Consider the following 22586-nt stretch of genomic DNA (forward strand, 5'->3'; position numbering starts at 1 on the left):
ACGGTGAACCTTTACCGATTAGGAAGGATGAAACCACCGTGTTTGCAAAGCCAGCCCCGGCCCTTGCTCTGAGTCTGAAATAGGGGGAGAGGTCGGTGACAGCCCAGCTAGTCACTGAGCCGAGACTGGGTTCTCTCTCACAAGACACCACATGAGCAGCTGGACACGTCTCTGTAAAAGAATACAAGTGTTTTTATAGGTGAAATCTGATGGTCATTAAGACCAGCAGCTTGCTTACCCAGCAAGGATGCTTGCCGTGCACCTGTAGTTCATTCTTTTTACACAAAGCTGTAAGCTGATGCAACTGGAATTAACCCAGGGGGAAAAACCCACCCACATCCCCAACTTTTTCCGTAAGTCTCCTTCTGGCCATTCTTTTAAAATTGTAACCACCCCTGCCTCTGGCCGACTCCACCATCGGGTGGCAGGAAACGAAAGATCAGACACAGATCAAATGAAGGCTCTGAAAGGGCCTGGACTCAGCATCACCATGCTTATTTATTGAGGGGTTCTGAGAAAAAAACTGTTCAGAGTACCGCTGTGGACATCATTTTCTCTCTCCACTCTGGCAAACGAGCCGATGACGTCACCCCAGCCAGCCGGCAGCGCGGAAGACGTGTCCTCCATGTTGTAACCCGAGCGGGACTGGGCTTCCGCACTGTGTCTCGTCGTTCAGATGGCTGGACAGCTGCTCAATGGAAGGGAAACTCTTCTCACAGCAGGATCCTTTCTTGAAGGCAGGGGCCGTCTCTGATTCAGGGGCTCTCTCTGCCAAGTTCCGACAGAAAGCTGCGTGTTTGGTCATAAGCACCAAGAAAGATGAAACCCCCCAGACTGATGGCTGCCATTCGAGGGAAGACACCTGCAAATAATCTGGTGGGAGGCAAGAGGAAAGATGTTTAAAAACTGTGTGTGTGAAAAAGGTTAAATTCCAACACCTACAACTTGCTCAACTTAACACACCACACTCATTAAACCCCACATAGCACTTGAGATGTGTGTGTTTTTCCTTTCATAATGGCACTTACATTCCCGAGCAGACTTGCTGAAGCTGGAGCCCAGCTGTTTTTTGGCTAAAGTGGCCCAATACCAAACAGAGCTTACTTGTGAGCACCCACCACTAAGTCCAGCAGTTAGTCCAAACTAACTTGATCCCCACAAGAGTTCTGTTAACAATTTTCACACCATTTCTGTCTTCGAGAGACAATGAAATCGACTTTTTAATAAAGCTGTCAATGAGCTGACTCCTGGGGAAGGCTGGAGCCCCCCCACACCTTAAACCTGACGTGGGCCCTGGGTATTTAGGGAGATTTCCAACGACTCTTCTGCTCCTCCCGGTGACTCACTTGGTCCCATTTTGTCCTTAAAACCCCACAAATGTGATGCCACTTGGGGAATCCAATCTCCATGGATCCCGTTTTCTTTCTCCTCTAATGAAGGGCAAGACAGATGGGTTGTTCCAGCTGGGAGGGGAACAGCACCTCATTATGGGTTTTGTCCCCAAGCACTAGGGAAGGCCAGTCACCATCAAAGTTGCAACTTTGGAACAAGCAAAGAAATGCAAAGTAAAAGAACAATGTTACTGGGGTTATAAGTTGGGCTATCATTGTTTAATACACTCCCAGTGCGACACACAGTTATTTGTTCAAAGATGGTCATCGTGGTTTCGCTGATGAAACAAAAACTGCAAAGAACCCACTCTCAGATTACAGATTCTGTCTGGTACAGAAGACAAACCTGGGAGATTCTGCAACTGAAAAATAAGGTCGTCCACAGGGACTCAGTGGAAGACAGACAAAATGGGTTCTAAAAGAAGTCCCAGAGCAGTATAATATGACTGCATGTTGGACAAACACGGCCGACATGTGTCCTCAACTTTCTGTGGAGACTTTCCTCGCCTATGTGTAATAATTGAACCTTTTTACCAACAGTATTACTTGTGTAAGCAGAAAACAAAATTACAAAGTTATAACTAGTGAATTCACTACTAAAAATACTTTGGGTCAGATCTAGGGAGGAAAGCTTAAAATACATACATTATGCCAACAGGAGCCTGGGGTGGCCTTGACAGTCTGGGAAACCTCCATGCTCAGCTGAAGGGAGACTCGCCAAGACCCCGACAGGAAGGAGGCCTCACGAAGGCAGTCTAGTTCACGGCTGCCCAGCTGCCCCCTTTCTGTCTAACTGCCAAGAGAGGCCAGCTCCCCGCTCCTCAGACAATCCCACCACGTAAGCCCTCAGCACTTCTGAGGAAAACAAACTCGACAGGGGTTCTGGGGGTCAGTGATTTAGTTAGCTGAGAATTTAAATCATCAACGAAAATGATACCCAAAATGAGAACCTTTTTCTTGTCCATGTGAAGATTCTACAGACGGTGAAAACACATTTGTGAGGAAAAAGCTGTTCAGCCCAGCACCGTGCAAATTGTTTCTACATGAGGTGTCCCTAAATTTCTGCATTCAGGCCCCTCTGTCCTGACCTGGAGAACAGCGTCACCTCCCATCCCCCACCCTACAAAGAGCCGAGCTGGCCGGGCGGTCGGCAGGGGCTGAGCTGTGGAAACCACACTTGCCACAGAATCCTCCCGCCCTGCCCTGTTTCCACAGCCAGTGTCTCATTCCGCTCCCGCTAATGAGCTCAGCTGCTCCACGCTAGGGGCAGACGGAAGCAGTTTATGGCTTCACTAGATGACAACTGAGTCTGTTAACATCATTACAGCTTTAATGTAGAGTAACCTGTCCAGTGAGCACCCCAACCAGACTCAGACACGGGCTGGAGCAGAGCGCAGCCTCGCTGGGAGGAGCACACAGGAGACACGGGGCGCCACGCGCGGGCCGAGGGGCAGCGGCGGCGCGCGGGAGAGGAAAGCAGAAGGCCAGGAGGCGAGCGGGAGGGCGGAGCAGGACAAACAGGCTCCCGTCTGCTTTCGGCCCACTGGGCTGCATGAGCGTGTGGCATTTTTATTTGAGAAACCAATTTGCCCAAGGGCACATCTCCCAAATCTGTGCCAGAACATGGTTCCCGCCGCCCTCCCCGGAGTGACTCAAGCGCGTCACTGCTCTAACGGATGCCAGGAGCTCAGCACCAGCCCTGAGCAGGGCTTGGGCTGTGGGGGGTGTGCACGTGCACACGAGGCGCGAGCCTGTACCTGCGAGGTAGCTGGAACCCTCTGCAAAGCCGGCAGGCGTGTTCCAGGACCACCAGGAGCCCCCGGGGCCTCTGCGTCAAGGACGGAGGAAGCAGCAGAAGCCTAGGCTCACTGCTCAGAACAGCTGCCCACGTTGGCAGGGCCAGTGTTTCTTTGCCTTTTGTTACAGTTCCCTTGTCAGATTATTTGTCTCCTATCACATTAATGAGAAGCTACAGAACACTCCGCTAAGGACCGCACTGGGCACACCAATGGGAACCCAGGACTCAAGAAGCTTCTGGGAGGTGAGATCCCTTCACAGGGCTGACAGCAGGGGCAGGGACAGGCCCTCAGCATGAGGATGACGCCCTGTCTCTGCCTGCGATTCTGGTGTGGTCCCATGAGGCAGCACCCAGTGACACCACCGCCAGGACAGGCAAGGCTAAGTTTTGATCATCTCGGGGAAATCCCACCTCCGCGAGCTTCTGGTTCCACGGTCCTGCCAACAAGGCCACCCCCACACACATCACCACCTTCCTGAAAAAGGCAGGCAGGCTACAGCCCCACTCAGACTCCACAGGGCTAAGCTCTAGGGCAGAGGTTTGACCAATAGTTGCCAGAGCCTCTTTAAGAATGATATCAAAACAAATGAGTAAAATTGGGCAGTCTGACATGATAACCTAAAAAAGCTACTGCAGGCAACACCTCTATGTGGCCCAGTCATTATTTGAAGCCCTAAGAACCTTTTCTGGGCTACTTCATAGCTCTTTTTCTCCCCCCTCAAACCATTTCTTTCTTCAGGAGAAACTGACATCAAAATCGAAGTGTCTCAGCTATGAGCAACCGGATTCCTACTTCCTCACCATCGATTAGCCGTGCGTCACTGACTCAGGACAGGCGAGCTACCACCCGCCCTCCCAGGCTCACCACTCCTCTGGTGAGCCCAGCCCCAGTCTCCGTACCCCGTGTCCTGCAGGCACGCGGCATCCGCTGGGAGGCGGCACAGTCAGTGAGGCTACACCCCGTTAGCTGTTTTGAATAGAGGATGGGGCTGTTCTGCAAAATACCCTTGCCTGGGCCTGGCTAACCTGCACCAGGTCCTCCAGACTGTCAGTGAGCTGCCATAAAACCTGCCAAATGGACACAAACTAGTCACGTAACTGATGGACGTGGCGCTGGGACGAGGAGGGGGCACTACTGTGGCTGGGCTGGGTCACACCAGCCTTGTCCCCAGGCTCCCTTCAACCTTCTCTGAAAGGAGGCTGGGCTCTCAGGGAAATCCCTGGATGTGACGCCACAGAGAATCATGATTTCACCCATCCGCTCAGATCCCAACCTTTAGACAGCTTTGGTGCTTAGTCACTTAGCTGTGTCCCATGGACTGTAGCCTGCCAGCCTCCTCTGTGCATGGATTTCCCAGGCAAGAATACAGGAGTGAGCAGCCATTTCCTTCTCTAGAGGATCTTCCTAACTCAGGGATCAAGCCTGTGTCTCCTGCACTGCGGGCAGATTCTTTACTGCTGAGCCACCAGGGAAGCGCCTGAACAGGTTTACATGTTGTAAAAGCAGTACTGAAATAATATTTTAAAGAGAGCTTTGCGGGACACTACACTGGAATATGAAGCACTCGGCTGACGATCTAAAGCTGTGGGCTTCCAGGGAGGCGTCACGCACTGTGCTATGCTGAAGGTGATAACTAAGATAGGTGAAAGTGTCCCAAACCACAAACTCTGTCTTCTAACAACGCTACCTCCGTCACTCGGGTCCTGCCTTACACAAGCGGACGCTGGCTTTCTCAATGCTGCAGCCCAGAACCCGGCAGGGGCCACACACACGGACATCGCCTGACATCGGGATGGGACCCACCGGCTACAGCACTGCGTCAGCTGACTGTGTAGCAGCACCTCACACACGCAACATCAGACATAACATCTTCCACGATCAGGACGAGCGGAAGAAGGGTGGGTGTGCCCGACACGGCTAGAGGAGGAGGAGGGTGGAGAGGCCTCCCCCCTGGCCTTACCCCGACAGCCCCTGTGTCTGCCAAACCGCGTGCAGGGCAGAGAGGATGTTCCCACTTGCGGTGCTGGAACCAGCCTGCAAAGAGACAAAGCGAAGACATCATCTCACAAAATTCCCCAAGCCCCTTACAGCTGGCTCCCCGACACCCTCAGCTAGGACAGTTTCAGGCAGACTGGGGAGGCCCTAGGGAATCAGCTCCCTGGCTCTCCCTGGACTAGCAGCCCTCACATCCGAAGCTGCCAGCAAGCACTCATCTGGCCCAAATCCCACCCGAAGCAGCTTTTCTAGGTGAGTTCTCTCACCATCAACCAATGAGCAGAGCTTCCCCAGACAATTCACTGACTACTACTAACCAGGAAAAAGATGGGAAGCGGTATAATTGATCTGAAAGGATGGGGGGTAATCAGTATAATGTTATGAAACTTCTCTAAGTGGCTAATGCACACATTTGATAAAGAATACTACGTTCCGTTTAAAACTGGCTTTGCCCTCGGAAGCTTCATACTACGATTCTGTCTTTATTTCTTCCACTTATCCACAAGGGCATGACCTTTCAGAGTCACCGTTTTGGTTCAGATATGTTCTATGGACTTCTCTGAAGTCTTGATGCAGTTTTTTTAAAGATAATTTTTCTTCATGGCATTTCTTAACAGTCCTGAAAACTGTCCTAGTTCATCTAGTGAAAGCTTAATAAGCATGAGCTGAGTTCAGAGCCTCAGACTTGCTGCCTGGCGTGAAGCGGGCCAGCTCTCTGAGCCTCAGGACCGTCACCAGTAAAAACAGGGAGTTTCTGCAAACAGCATTGCCAGCCAGAGGCCCTGCCAGCCCCACCTGTTCACATAAGACGGAGGAAAGTCATCTCAAAAGGACAGCCATCAAGCCATTCCGGTGGATAGTGCTTTGTGCAAAGGCAGTTCCATTCGCGACTCAACAGGCAGCGCAAGGCTGCTGACGCACAGGTATCACGTCACCTTTGTTCACTTTATATACATATAAGCCCTGGCCCTGATGGAGACAAGCATCTGTTGTGTCCGATACCTTATTTTACCAATTACCTTTGCCAACATGATTCTTGTTTTGGCCACGTCCAGAGGCGTGGTGACTGCAGCTGCAGAGCCACCTGCGCACATAAAAACACACAACACACAAGTGAGGCATTGTTCACCACGTCACATGGCATTTTATAATTTTTATTCCAGAATTCCTCGTAACTCTGCCAAAAATACTTCCTTATCGTTACATCCACTTGACTGATTCAAGAATAGGACGCACACATGCAATATCTTTACCCGCACGCTCTGCTGCTTGGCAGTGATGTCTAACTGCATATCACAGAGGTGACGGGACAACATTTTATATGCTCAAGTTTAAAAAAAAAGCCCCACAACGTATCTTGCTCTCTTGTGAAGCAGCACACAAACCTTTGTGTGTACATGGGGTATCTGTGGTCAGACCCCGCCCCTGTCTGAGAGGCACTGCAGCACCCCATGAGGCTCGGGGGGTCCATGCCTTTCGCGGGCCTATGTTCTCTAATCTGACTCCAAAACGCTGCTATGGTTTCTGCTCTGAGGCAAAACTGCCAGAGAGAAACGTGTATTGCTGCGGGAACTTTTGGTATACATGGCTGGGTTTTTAACGGTTAAGACAGTACATTTTTCTGTATTTCCAGACTTCTGATCAACAGGACAGCTAGAGTAACAAGATTTCTAAACTCCTTTCTTGTTAGAGTCAGTCTTGATTCAAGCCCAAGTTCTTCCTTACGGCTCTGTCCTCTTTATTTAAATTCTGTGACTGCCAAATGGATCTTTAAAAAAAATCTACATATTTTAAAGGGGTCTGTACGTACACACAGAGGAAGTGGAAGATTTTTTTCTTTTTTCTTTTAACAGAAATCACGGTATCTGGTATCAACATTTTATTCAATATGCTACAAAGAGATATTGCAGACCCCAAAGTCCCAAAATAGACTGAAACAGTAAGCCCAAAAGGGTTTTCTAAAGATTCAGCTTCCATGACCACAGTGAAATTGGACAATTTTCTAAGAGTTGAACACAACACATGTGTGAAGGATGCTCCAGAAATAGCAGCCTCTCCCTCCAAGTTCTGGGTTGTGTGGACAAGGAGGTCATCTGATCTCTGCCAAATATCTTTCTAAATATGTTGCTGAAATAAGATCATTAAACTGAACCTCCTCCATTTGGTAACATTATGTTATTTATTATGATGCTGACTTCTTGAAAGATATACCCAGAAGGGCACAAATCTTAGGGCTAAAGAGTAAAGCAGAAACATGCATACTAAGTTGCCTTTTATTTTAGCCACCTCTGAGTTATGAATGTGAAATGTTTTCCTCCCAATTCAAAAGTTGCCTGAAATTCAGAAACCTGCTAAACTGCAAGTATTTTTAAAATTCTGTGGACTCAATCCTCAAACACTACTCTCTTTTTTAAATCACTTAACCATTTACTCTGCCTTTGATACTCAAAGTCACATGTATCTTGGCTCCAAAAGTAGTACTGTTTCATTACACAATGACTTTGATATAAGAATAAGACAAACACAAATTTGTCCAGTTGTTTAAATTCCTAAGTGCATAACCATTTTCCTGTTTGAAAATGTTTCAAACTGACCTAAACCAACTAAAAAGGTTTAAAAATTGACAAGGACATCATCAGTCCCCCGTCTGACCACTCAAGCTCTCACGAATCACCCGTGTTGAAAAGTATTTGTCTTCTACTAAATTTGGATACTGTAAATTGAACTTATTTTGGCCATTAGCGAAGTTCATCATTCCTTTACTGTAGGTGCCTGCCAATATTCTTCCATTGATTTGTTTCCTGAAAGTAATATGAAGAAAAGTGAGACAAAAACATATGCTGAAATAGGTCCTAATTTTACTACCATGAAGGAAACTTTATTTTATGAAAGTTATTAATGTCAATTTAAATGTCTTCAAATATCAAAGACTGCTTTAATTCACAGACCTCACAGTGTTTTTTTTATGAGGCTGTAAGAAGGACTTGTGAAGATCATGTAATAGAATAACCGGTCATAATGGGGAGGGAGCAAGGGAGCTGTATTTTCAGTTAAAATGCAGTTATTTTCTACATTTTACTTAAGGGAACTGTAAACCTCTGGTAATAAATACAAGGAACATGCTAACGTATTAGACAGGAAATAATTATTTGGTATAGCAACTGCAGGCTACTTTAGTGTTCAAATCACATGTGAAACAATTTTCTATGTGTTCCACTAGAGACAGGTTTGTACTTAATGTTAGGCTAACTGCTTCCAAGAACCAGATTCGGGGGAAATTAGATTTTTACAGTGAAACAGCATCTCACGTGTCCTCAGGGTTCTCTCCCCTCCAGACAAAGGGGCCACCTGCCTACAGTAAGTCTGGAGCTGTCACCTCCAACATCTGCTAGGAGTGTGGGGGCGGGGCACAGCGGTCGGGGGCTGCCACGCACTGCCCCCCACTCACTAGCTGGGAGCGGGAAGAGCTGCTCCAGCGGAGAGCCCCAAACAAACGGGGCTTCAACAACAACAATGGCAACAAACGTGCTTCCATTTCTTTCAGACTGTATCGGGCCCTGTCATTTGTTACCCAGATGATCCTTCACCTTGTTAAAGAATTTCAAGCCATGGCTTTCCTTCCTTCTCCCAGAGAGTGTAAGTGTTCATTACAGGAAATGAATCAAAGAACATTAGAATAGCAAATATCACCATATAGCAGATGTCATAATTGTGCAGACTGAATGATGGTTTTATGTTTAGGAGTTAACTTGAAGTGAGGAAGCTGGCAACAGTTCCAAAGTTCATTTTTTCCCCCCTAATTTAACCCCTGACCAGAGGCCAAGGGAATTTCTAAGCATGACAAGCCATCAACACCTCCAATCTCAAGGGACATTTTTGGATATTTGTGCCAAGTGGTTCATAAAGCAAGCATGGGCACCACACAGCGCCAAGGATGACCAGAGAGAGCTTTGTCTATGATAATTTAATCAGCTTAAAGTTGGAAAAGCTCACAGGGATGAGAAATAAGATTTCTGGTTTAAGGGCAAGTTTTATCATTGCCTTTATGGCCATGTAAGGCGAAAACATCTGAAAAGTGCAGCGGGTAACCGTGCCAGAACTTACAGGCTGCCCAATGTGACAAGTCGGGACTCATGTCTCTATACTGTGTAGTACACAATCTTGCAGCAAATTCTTACAGAATATCACCTTTCCACAATGTGAAGTATTTTCCAATTATGCTTATCTTTTAGAAAGGTTTTTAAACAGTAACCTTGTTCCTCAGGGTCAATATTTGTACCAACTAAAATTTCAAAACAAGGAATGTAAACAAGAAACCTATTTAATTTTGTCTTCTGTTAAAGACATGTACATCTACTAACAATTTTCTGCAGACCTTGGGCAAATTCCTATCAGACGTCAGCTGAAAAAATAAGATAATTGTCTTGGAGGAGCTTTTAAATCTATACCCTAGTAGAGGCAATGATTAGGTATACTAAATTTATTAATGTGCTTTTCCCCCCCATGCAATTAAGAATTACTATGATGATGACAGCTTTTCATTTCCTGGGTGTTAGCTGTTTTTACTGAAATACTAGTAATTCCTTAAATGTAGTTCTACAGACTACCAAACACTAACACGCTATGCAGGGGCTTCCCAGGTAGCTGAGTGGTAAAGAATCTGCCTGCCAATGCAGGAGATGCGTGTTCAATCCCTCTGCCAGGAGGATCCCCTAGAGAAGGGAATGACTACCCACTCTAGTGTTCTTGCCTGGAGAATCCCATGGACAGAGGAGCCTGGCAGGCTGTACAGACTATGGGGTCACAAAAGAGTCAGACACAACCTAGGGACTAAACAACGACAACACACTATCATCTATCCCAGAAACAACCTCTTCATGGAGGGACAGTTGCTTCTACGTCACAGCTAAGGAAAATGGTGCCTAGCAAGGCCCCGAAGTCTCCTTCCTCAGCTGCGGACAGAACAGAGGTCTGACAGCTCTGTGACTCGGACACGTCAGCCAGCATTGGAGGCTGCAGCTCTGGGCGAATCCATTGGCTGCACCGATCCCAGCTTCCCCACTGACCCAGACAGTGGATACTGGTGATGCAGGAACAGACAGCCCGCGTCTCCCCCACCCAGGGTCAAGTGACTGGAGATTCACTCTCTGTGGACTGAAACTCCAGGGTGACAGCAGCAGGACGGGAGGCTGAGCCTGGCCCAGACCACAGATTTCTCATTCTCCAAGTCAGGCGACCTCCCCAACCACACATGCGCAGAAAACGTCTTGGCGATCAAGGGGGAGTGGCGTTAAGAGATACTCCACGCATAAACCTCTGCAGTAGAATCCATCTTGGCTAACAGACATGTGTGCACACACAGAAGAATCCTGAGATACACCAAATATGGGCTATGAACCGGGCGAACCATAATGACTAGCCAAAGGAAAGCTGGAAGAAATGCCTCATTACAGTAATTCACACTGCCCCGGGGGCACAACTCAGGGACTCTTTCTCTAAGTCTGCCTGTGGGGGTTTCTGTCCACACGTACTGTACTCTTTTTCCACCTAATAAAAACTTCACTTCCCATCTCTGTGGGAATTTTTTTCTGCAAAGTTGAAAAGCCAGGGTCTTGTCACTGACCACTGGCTAAGGTTTGGTGCTCTCTCCGCCGTGACCCGTCCTCAATCTCTGGCCGGGACCGAAGCCCTGCTTCAAGTGGCTGCCAGCCGAGACCGCCGAGATCACTGATACCAAGTTTCTCCCCCTTCTGCCGCACCCCCACCTCCTGCCACCTCTGATTAACTAAATGCTTACTGTCTATCATACACTGTTTCTCATAAAAAGGAGCTGTAATGAACACACATGTCCTTAAGAAGAATGATACATTTGCAAGTATATCTTTGAATTAGCTCCTTAAAGAAAGAGACCAGAAAAAAATATATATTTGTTTTAACACATGGACATTTTATAGTATGTTCACTTTAAGAAGTGGCCTTCCTTATCCAGTATGACTCAATTTCCAGAATGCTCACTTGGCCCCCAGGCCCCAGAGGGGGTCCACAGACAGAACCTCATAGGTACCAAGGAGTAAGGACTCCTGACCACTAGCAAACGAATCAAGACCACCTACCCACTTGACACAGCTGAGGACATGGCTCACGTGGAAACAATCACCCGTCATAATCAATCCGAGCTGGCTTCCTATCGACAGGCAATACTCTTATTTTGGATTATCAATTCTACAAGTCAGAAGGGTCCAATTATTACTACAGGATCCTATAAAAATGTATGTTTTCTGTTTTCCTGATCACTATAACAAAAAGTCCATCCAACGACCATTAAAACAAATTGGAAATGAATTGTTTTTTTCCACTAAAGCTGGTATCCTAAGCCCATGTATCTGTCACTTTATGGGGTCTGCATCAAAACCAGCAGTTTATAGTTTTCTGGCAAATCTCTGTTTCAATTTATTTCAACTGTAATTCTCACTTACCTTTATTTCCAACAACAAAATGCCTTTCTCTCTCAGACTGTTACACCTCTCACTTACTAAATTCTTTCCAGTTTCTGCGTTCTCCCTAAAACCTCACTGGAAAATGCGTATGACCAAGTGATAGATAGCATGACAGTGCACATTGTCCCTCTGCTCTTTGTTTAATGTCTAGAAAGACGCTCAGATGTTTAGACCTCTGTATTTTCTACACCGTGCAGTTTAGCCTTCGTTAAGTTGTGGAGCAGCCTCTCCTGTCGTGACAATAGTTAATCTACAAGGCTGTCAAACATGTCACACGGACAGTGAATCACTGCCTCCTGCAGAATTTGCTGAAACCCCCCAAGAAGTGCTCGAGGCAGACAGCTGCACTGGAAGCCCTGCACCCACAGCTAGGCTCTTCGTAGAGAGGCCTTGGTAAATCATCTTCAAGATAATCCAAGGGCCTGAGTGAAGGCTTTAATAAAAAGAAAACGAAAAATTTGTCAAAAACAAATTGGCTGTCTTTCAGGCAGACACCTTTTTAGCAGGAGTTCCTCCCCCCACAACACCCACACAGACACTCTTTTCTCAAACTAGTGGAACTCTCTTCTTCTAAACAATCTGGAATTTCTGAAGAATGTTGTTTTTGCATAGTTAATATTTTCACATTTTTCTCCCCCTCCTTGGTCTTTCCCAGTATAATATAATCCTTTGCACCTGCAAAAGCTCCACAGACTGCTGACTGCCAAGAATTCACCACATGATCTTGCCGCCAGGACCAGAGGGCCTGTGGTAAAGGAGAAAGAAAAATACAAGTTATTAAATATTTGAATTTATCAGAACCTCCTGTGGGTTAGCTCTGGGGATGGGAACTTAAGTGAGAAGCTATTTTGGTGGCATTCCTCACTGATGACATAAGTGATTTTCCCAAGGACCTAACGACCTTCTAAAATAAGTCAAAGAAACCAGGGGGACAGGGACATTAGCGTGCCCAAAGGAAACCATTTTCCGGGAATACGTGTCATACACATACACATATACACATATTTATATATAGGTATAAAAATAAAGACATCTTTAAGACAATGTAACATTTAAAGTATTTCCTGTATAATTCTAAACATGTTAATACCAGAATACACAAATTATTCCAAAGCAGTGTATACCAAATTCCACAGTTCTGTTTTCAATCTTTATCCATGCTGTACATGTTTGAAGGACGCTGATTCTATTACTAAACAATGTTAAGTTCCTCAAAATGTTTTCACACTGCTCTGTGTAATATGTGTAACATAAAACTCATGCTGAGTTTCAAACTAGACAAGATGATGGCAGGGGTGTGGTGCCTTGCTTGCTGAGAGTTTACGATACACTAGAAAATGAGATAGTCATTTCAAATGGTGAAGAGCTCTGAGTCAGGCCTCTGAACACACATCAAAACCCAAGATGTCCCTGGTGTTCCAGTGGTTAACAATCTGCTTTGCACTGCAGGGGACGTGGGTTTGATCCCTAGTCAGGGAACTAAGATCCTACCTGCCCCCCAGAGTATCTAATCCCGCATGCCACGACTGGGACAATCCATGCGAAAGATCTCCACACGACAAAACAAAGACCCAATACAGCTAAATAAATATTTAAAAAAAAAAAATCAAAAACAAAACAAAACAAATAAATGTACAAAAAAAACCCCAAAACACCCACAGTCCTCATAACAGCACTGAGAGTCAGGTCCTGTTGCTAGTCTCGTTTCATCCAGGCTTTCTAACACCAGAGCCTACACTATTTGTTTTTAGCTTTCTTGAGGTATAAATGATACCCAGTAAACTACATGTATTTAAAGTAGGTGATACCGTAACTTCTGATACACATATATATGAAACCATCGCCATGATTAGATAATGAACATATCCATCACCCCAAAAAGCTTTGTTGTCCCTTTGACATCCCCCTTTCCTGCCCTTCCTGACCAAACCTTAAACAATCTGATCGATCCCTGTAGATTAGTTTGCCTTTCCTGGAATTTTATATAAATGTAATTATACATTAACTTTTTAACACACATTCTTTCCTTCAGATTTTTTGTATGATTTGCTCATGATAATGTGGATATCAATCATTTGTTCCTTTTTATTGGTTAAATAATAGTCCATTGTATACATGTATCATTATTTGTCTATGTATCTGCCTGCTGATGGACCTTTACGATTTTTCCAATTTGGGGCTACTACTAATAAAACTGTTATGAACATTTATATTTATGACTTCATATGTACACATGCCTTCATTTCTCTTGGAAAAATATCCACGAGTGAAATAACTGAACTACATGGCAGACGTACGTAGGTATACTTTTTAAGAAACTATCCAATTGTTTCGGAAACTGTTGTACCATTTTACATTCAGACCAGTTTCTTTACATCTTTTCCAATATCTGGTACTGTCAGTATTTTTAATATTTTACCATTTTAATTCATGTGCAGTAGTATTTCATTGTGGTTTCAATATGTATTTCCCTAATAATGCTGAGTTCCTTTTCATGTACTTTTTTTTTTTTTTTACTATCCATAAAATATCTTCTTTATGAAGTGTCTGTTCAAATGTTTTACACATTTTTATTGGGTTGTCTGTTTCGTAATTATTGAGTTTTGACAGTTCTTTCTTAATTACTGCCTTTTATTTTTCTTGTCTTACTGAACTGCTTGGGGCCTCTAGCATAATGGCAAGTACTGCAATAAGGACAAAGAATATTAGAAGTAAGACCTCTTGAATATATTCATTACAATGGTTAGAATGGTATATATAATATCCTGTCAATGGTGATGTGACATTTTCATAGGTGATCAAATATACCACAACTAACAAATGGGACCTATTTAAACTTAAAACCTTTTGCATAGCAAAGGAAACCCTCAACAAGATGAAAAGACAACCCTCCCAATGGGAAAAAATACTTGCAAATGAAGGAACAGACAAAGGATTAATCTCCAAAATACAGAAGCAGTTCATTCAGCTCTATATCAAAAATAATAATAATAGTAATAATAACCCAATAAAAAAATGGGCACAAAGCCTAAACAGAAATTTTTCCAAAGAAGACATATGGATGGCCAATGGACATGAAAAGATGCTCAGCACTGCTCATTATTAGAGAAATGCAAACCAAACTACCATGAGATACCGTCAAAAAATCTACAAACCTGGACTTCCATGGTGATACATTGGCTAAGAACTCCCCTCCCAACGCACAGTACATGGCTTTGGATCCCACATGCCTTGGAGCAACTAAGCCCATGTGCCACAGCTACTCAGCCAGACTTCTGCAGCTAACGGAGCCTGTGCACCCAGAAGCTATGATCCCCAGCAAGAGAGGCCACCACAGCGAGAAGCCCCTGCACCGTGAAAAGCAGCCCCTGCTCACTGCAATTAGACAAAGACCACTGGCAGCAACAAAGACTCATAGCAACTGAAAATAAAATTAAACAAATAAACTACTTCAAAATTAAAAATCTACAAATCTCTAAGTGCTACAGAGGATACGGTGAAAAGGGAACCCTCTTGCAGTATTGGTGGGAATGTAAATTCATACAGCCACTATGGAGAACAGTATGGAGGTTCCTTAAAAAGTTAAAACCAGAACTGCCAGCAATCCCACTATCTGGGTACCATCCACAACCCAATGTTCACTGTAGCGCTTTTTAACAATACCTAAAGACCTGGAAGTAACCTAAACGTCCATCCATAGATAAAGATGTGGTACGTATATAGAACAGAACATTGCTGTTTAGTTGCTAAGTTGTGTCCGACCCTCCAAGTCCAGAAGGAACAAAGATGCTGAGCCAAGGGGAAACAATGTCCAGCTGAGGACGTGTCCGGTGGTGAAAGGCAAGTCTGGCGCTGGCGAAACAGCACTGGAGAGGAACCCGCAGAGTTACGTCCACGAAACAAGGAAATGGAAGCGGTCACAAAGGAGATGGCAAGAGGGAACCATCAGCATTTCAGCAATCACTGAACTAAAACGGACAGGAATGAGTGACTTTAATCCACATGACCATTATATCCATGACTGTAGGCAAGAATCTCTTAGAAGAAATGGACTAGTCCTTGTAGTCACCAACAGAGTCCGAAATGCAGTACTTGGGTGCAAACTCAAAAATTACAGAATGATCTCTGTTCATTTCCAAGGCAAATCATTCAGTATCACATAATTCAAGTCTAGGCCCCAAACACTAATGACAAAGAAGCTGAAGTTGAATGGTTTTATGACCTATAAGACCTTCTAGAACTAACACCAAAAAAAGAGGTCCTTTTCATCATAGGGGATTGGAATGCAAAAGTAGGAAATCAAGAGATACCTGGAGTAACGGGCAAGTTTGGCCTTGGAGTACAAAATGAAGCAGGGGAAAAGCTAACTGAGTTTTGCCAAGAGAATGCACTGGTCACAACAAACACCCTCTTCCAACAACACAAGAAACAACTCTACACATGGATGTGACCGGATGGTCAATACTGAAATCTGACTGATTATATTCTTTGCAGCCATACAGATGGGAGACTGTACAGATGGAGAAGCTCTATACAGTCGGCAAAAATAAGACCGGGAGCTGACTGTGCCTCAGGTCATGAACTCCTTATTGCAAAATTCAGATTAAATTGAAGAATGTAGGGAAAACCACTAGGCTATTCAGGTATGACCTAAATCAAATCCATTATGATTATACAGTGGAAGTGACAAATAGATTCAAGGGATTAGATCTGATAGAGTACCCAAAGAACTATAGACGAATGTTCCTAACACTGCACAGGACGTGGTGATCAAAACCATCCCCAAGAAAAAGAGATGCAAAAAGGCAAAGTGGTTGTCTGAGGAGGCCTTACAAATAGCTGAGAAAGAAGAGAATTGAAAGGCAAAGGAGAAAAAGGAAAGATATATCCATCTGAATGCAGAGTTCCAGAGACTAGCAAGCAGAGATAAGAAAGCCTTTTTAAGTGAACAATGCAAAGAAAAAGAGGAAAACAACAGAATACGAAAGACTAGAGATCTCTTCAAGAATATTAAGAGATACCAAGGGAACACATCATGCAAAGACGGGCACAATAAAGAACAGAAACAGTATGGGCCTAACAGAAAAAGAAGATATTAAGAAGAGGTGGCAAGACTACACAGAAGAACTAGACAAAAAAGATCTTCATGACCCAGAAAACCATGATGATGTGATCACTCACCTAGAGCCAGACATCCTGAAGTGCGAAGTCAAGTGGGCCTTAGGAAGCATCACTAGGAACAAAGCTAGTGGAGGTGATGGAATTCCAGTTTGAGCTATTTCAAATCCTAAAAGATGATGCTGCAGAAGTGCTGCATGCAATATGCCAGCAAATTTGGAAAACTCAGCAGTGGCCATAGGACTGGAAAAGGTCAGTTTTCATTCCAATTCCAGAGAAGTACAATGCCAAAGAATGTTCAAACTACCACACAATTGCACTCATTTCACATGCTAGCAAAGTAATGCTCAAAATCCTTCAAGCTAGGCTTCAACAGTATGTGAATGAAGAACTTCCAGATGTACAAACTGGATTTAGAAAAGGTAGAGGATCCACAGATCAAACTGCCAACATCTGTTGGTCACAGAAAAAGACAGAGAATTCCAGAACATCTACGTTGGACTATGCTAAAGCCTTTGACTGCAGACATCACAATAAACTGAAAATTCTTCAAGAGATGGGAATACCAGACCACCTGACCTGCCACCCAAGAAATCGGTATGCAGGTCAAAAAGTAACAGAACTGAACATGGAACAACAGACTGCTTTCAAATTGGGGAAGGAGTACATCAGGCTGTATATGTCACCCTGCTGATTGAACTTATCTGCAGAGTGCATCATGCGAAATGCCGGGATGGATGAAGCACAAGCTGGAATCAAGATTCCTGGGAGAAATAACAATAACCTCAGAGAGGAAAATGAAATCACCCTAATGGCAGAAAACGAAGAGGAACTAAAGAGCCTCTTGATGAGGGTGGAAGAGGAGAGTGAAAAATCTGGCTTAAAACTCAACATTCAAAAAACAAAGATCATGACATCTGATCCCATCAGTTCATGGCAAATAGATGGGGAAACAATGGAAACAGAGACTTCATTTTCTTGGGCTCCAAAATCACTGTGGACGATGACTGCAGCCATGAAATTAAAACACGCTTGCTCCTTGGAAGAAGAGCTATGACAATCCTAGACAGCATATTAAAAAGCAGAGACATTACTTTGCTGACAAAGGTCCATAGCGTCAAAACTATGCCTTTTCCAGTAGTCATGTATGGATGTGAGAACTGGACAATAAAAATGCCAAAAGAATGGAATGCCCAAGTGGCCAAAGAATGGAAGCCTTCGAACTGTAGTCTGAAGAAGACCCCTGCACAGCAAGGAGATCAAACGAGTCAATTCTTAAGGAAATCAAACCTGAATATTCATTGGAAGGACTGATGCTGAAGCTGAAGCCTAATATTTTTGGCCACCTGATGAAAAGAGCCGACTCACTGGAAAAGACTCTGATGCTGGTAAAGAATGAAGGCAGGAGGAGAAGGGGACGACAGAGCATGAGATGGCTGGATGACATCAACTCAATGGACATGAGTTTGAGCATGCTCCAGGAGTTGGCGAAGGACAGGGAAGCCTGGCGTGCTGCAGTCCATGGGGTCGCTAAGAGCCAGACACGACTGAGCGACTGAAGAACAACAATATAAAAAGGAGTGAAACTGGGTCATTTGTAGTGATATGAATGGACCCAGCATCTTTCATACAGAGTGAAGTAAGAGAAAAACAAGTATCACATATTATTGAATATACAGGAAATTTAGAACAATGGTACAGGTGAACGTATCTGCAGGGCAGGAATACAGACGCAGATACCGCGGATGGACACGCAGACACGGGTCAGGGAGAGAGCAGGGCTGGGACGAACTGAAAGAGCAGCATGGACATACACTCTACCACGTGTGAGCCAGGCAGCTAGTGGGAAACGGCTGCGTGGCACAGGGAACTCAACTTGGTGCCGTGTGATGACCGAGGGGCGGCGTGGTGGCCCGACAGCTAATTCACCTCACTGTACGTCAGAAAGGAACGCAGCACTGTACAGCCGTTATCCTCTAAATATATACACATACACGCACAACCGAAAGAACAGCTAACTTAGTACTACTTTCCTACTCTCAATAATTCTCCACTGAAAATATACTTGGAAGGCTGAGAAAGCTGCTACAGAAATGGAAAAGCCACCATGTAAACAAACCAAGGCATGCATGTCTCTGTTAGCTTTAACAACGCTTCTTCAGTCAGACATCAAATGTACAATAATGTGTGGTGTCCAGCTCCAACATTTCCTTCCACCTAACTAATGAGATTGTTTACTTGGAAAGTATCTTTATTGAAATCACTGGACTGAGTAAAGCTAATCAAATAGATTTTTGTAACCTTACTTGTGGAAGTAGATTAACTAAAAAAAGAAAGTTTAATCAAAAACAGCTTTCTAAAGAGAGTCTTGCCATTAAGCAGAATTTCTGGTATTTTTCTGTAAATGTTCAAATGTTTCCAAGTATATCTGTCTGCTTTTGTAAAAAATGTTATTTTCTCCAGAGCTCTTACAAGTACTGGAGACAGCATAAGAACCAAATCAGGAGAACAGCAACTTTCTATCTGTTTATCTTTTTTCAATTTCTGGCCACACTCCAAGGCACACAGAACCTTAGTTTGTCAGCCAGGGATCAAAACCAATGCCCCCTGTTTGGAAAGCAGGATCTCAATTACTGGATAGCCAGGGAAGTCACAACTTTTTACTTTAAATAGGTGGCAAAATGTTTATTTTATCAGGCTAATGCCAAATTGAACACTATTCTTTACTTTGCTGAGTTTTCAGGAAATGGATACAAAACATAAAATATCAATGGTCATTTTGGAAATGACTGAAAGTCATCTTCAGTTTCTGCTGGAACCTGCAAGGATTCCACAGAGTCAAAGTTTACTCCCAACAGACGTAAAATACTACAAATAATGCTGAGTTTGTAAGTAGTGAGCATGTGCTCAGGTGCAGTCGTGTCTGACTCTGCGACCCCGTGGACTGCAGCCACATGGCTCCTCTGTCCATCAGATTTCCCAGGCAAGCATACTGGTGTTGGGTGCCATTTCCTCCTCCAGCAGACCTTCCTGACCCAGGGATTGAACCTGTGTCTCTTGCATCTCCTGCATTGGCAGGTGGGCTATTTACCACTGAGCCACCCGGGAAGGCCTTATAACTAGTAATAAAGAACAAATAATAAGACGTGTATTACGTGTCATACAGGAGAAGAAAATCCAGAGACACTATATAATTCATAAATTGAGCATTTACTCAATACCTACTAGGTTTCAGGCAGTGTAAAGTCAGGGGGAAAAGAAATAGCAGTCCCCAGGTCTAATATTTGATAGGGGTACAATGAGGACAGAAGAGGTTATAAGAGGAAGAAGGCTTCACAGAAGTGCCAGCTATAATCTAGGGAAGAAAAAAAAATTGGTTGCCAAGGGTGGGGGGTGGGGGGGAACCACTGGGTCAAAATAGACCCAAAAGGCTGAAGACACAATTTAAAAATAGAATCTCCAAAGATAAGCATAACTTTCCACTATCACCTGGCCAGAATAACTTAGCCTAGAAACATAAAAAGAATTTTTTATTAGAAAAAGATACTAATAAATAAACAAACAAAAAAAATCTCTAGAACCAAAAGATTAAGATTCAAGTGAAAAACTCCCATGGCAAACACAGAGCACTGTAACAGGAACCCCAGTAACTACACTCACACGGAACTCACTACGCTCCAGGCACCAAACACTGTACATACAGTAACTCATACAATCCTAACCACAATCTTCCAAAGTATTTGCCACTTAATCATTTCACCAACAAGGACGCTGAGGCTCAGAGAAGTTAAGCACCTTGCCAAAGTTTAAATAGTGACAGTTTATAAATGCTCCAACTTGTATCTATAGGTTAGAGGTGTCTTGAAAGCAAACAAAGGTATCTATAAGACATTTCACAGTTCTATATACAGATGATAACTTTTACCAGAATGATATCAGAATAACCAAGTGAATGAACAAACTACGTCAATGTCCAAAATAATGTGCTTTAAAGAATATGAATTTTCTCATGCAGCTCAACATCAAAAAAACAGACAAGCTGATCAGACAATGGGGAGAAGATCTAAACAGACTTTTCTGCAAGAGAACATACAAATGGCCAAGAGGCACATGAAAAGATGCTCAACATCACTAGTTATTAGAGAAATGCAAATCAAAACTACGAGGTACCTCTCACCAATCAGAATAGAGATCATCAAAATATCTACAAACCCCTAAATGCTAGAGAGGGTGTGAAGAAAAGGGAACACTCTTACACTGTTGATAGGGATGCAAATTGATACAGACACTGTGGAGAACAGTAAAATGGTTCCTTAAAAAACTAAACACAGAACTACCATGTGACCCAGCAATTCCACTCCTGGGCAGATATCCAGAGAAAATCGTAGTTCTGAAAGATACACACACACCCCAGTGTTCAGTGCAGCACTATTCACAACAGCCAGGACATGCAAACAACCTAGATGTCATTCACCAGAGGAATGGGTAAAGATGGATAAAGATAAACACATACAATGGAACATATTTCAGCTATAAAAAGGAACAAAACTGTATCATTTGCAGAGATATGAATGGACCTAGAGTCTGTCATACAGAGTGAAGTCGGGAAGAGAAAAACAAATATCATATATTAATGTTTCTATGTGGAATCTAGAAAAATGGTATTGATGCACCTATTTGCAAAGCAGAGTAGACACAGACGTGTGGACATCATGGGGGTGCGGGGGCAGGATGGCCTGGGAGAGCAGGACGGACTGTGTACACAAGGACGCATGAAGCAGATCCGTGAGGCCTGCCGTGCGGCACGGGCGCAGGGGGAGAAGGTACAACCTGTTTGTAGGACACACACTGAGTTAAACTTAAAAAAGGATTCCAGAACTCATTTTGATGTTGTTTAGTCACTAGTCAGACTCTTCTGCAACCCCATGGACTGTAGCTCACCAGGCTCCTCTGTCTATGGGATTTCCCAGGCAAGAATACTGGAGTGGGCTACTGTTCCCTTCTCCAGGGGATCTTCCCAGCCCAGGGATCAAACCCACATCTCTACATTGGTAGGCAGATTCTCTACCACCAAGTCACCAGGGAAGCCCCCAATATACGTTCAGTTCAGTTCCGTTGCTCAGTCGTGTCCGACTCTTTGCAACCCCATGACTCGCAGCACGCCAGGCCTCCCTGTCCATCACCAACTCCCGGAGTTTACTCAGACTCATGTCCATCGACTTGGTGATGCCATCCAGCCATCTCATCCTCTGTCGTCCCCTTCTCCTCCTGCCCCCAATCCCTCCCAGCATCAGGGTCTTTTCCAGTGAGTCAACTCTTCTCATGAGGTGGCCAAAGTATTGGAGTTTCAGCTTCAGCATCAGTCCTTCCAATGAACACCCAGGACTGAGCTCCTTCAGGATGGACTGGTTGGATCTCCTTGCAGTCCAAGGGACTCTCAAGAGTCTTCTCCAACACCACAGTTCAAAATCATCAATTCTTCTGTGCTCAGCTTTCTTTATAGTCCAACTCTCACATCCATACATGACCACTGGAAAAACCATAGCCTTGACTAGACGGACCTTTGTTGGCAAAGTAATGTCTCTGCTTTTTAATATGCTGTCTAGGTTTGTCATAACTTCCCTTCCAAGGAGCAAGCGTCTTTTAATTTCATGGCTGCGATCACCATCTGCAATGATTTTGGAGCCCAAAAAAATAAAGTCTGACACTGTTTCCACTGTTTCCCCATCTATACATTAGGTACAAACACTGCTTGATTCCACTTACATGAGGTACCTAGAACAGTC

The 22586-nt window shown here is 44.3% G+C and overlaps 1 protein-coding gene across 3 annotated transcripts in view; it reads right to left on the reverse strand.

The window, feature by feature from the left end:
- Nucleotides 1-479: 479 nt before the first annotated feature.
- The window catches only part of SLC25A26 (solute carrier family 25 member 26), a 149119-nt gene continuing 127012 nt past the window's right edge, over nt 480-22586 (reverse strand). For all 3 annotated transcript variants that reach the window (XM_061128125.1, XM_061128124.1, XM_061128126.1), the window contains 4 exons: nt 12358-12427; nt 6205-6269; nt 5151-5224; nt 480-873 (listed from right to left, as the gene is read on the reverse strand). In XM_061128125.1, the coding sequence (XP_060984108.1) occupies nt 756-873; nt 5151-5224; nt 6205-6269; nt 12358-12427 (327 nt within the window). In that variant the 3' untranslated portion in view covers nt 480-755. The remainder of the gene's footprint in view (nt 874-5150; nt 5225-6204; nt 6270-12357; nt 12428-22586) is intronic.

Source organism: Dama dama, chromosome 24 (genome assembly GCF_033118175.1).
Source record: "Dama dama isolate Ldn47 chromosome 24, ASM3311817v1, whole genome shotgun sequence".
Classification (NCBI taxonomy): Eukaryota; Metazoa; Chordata; class Mammalia; order Artiodactyla; family Cervidae; genus Dama; species Dama dama.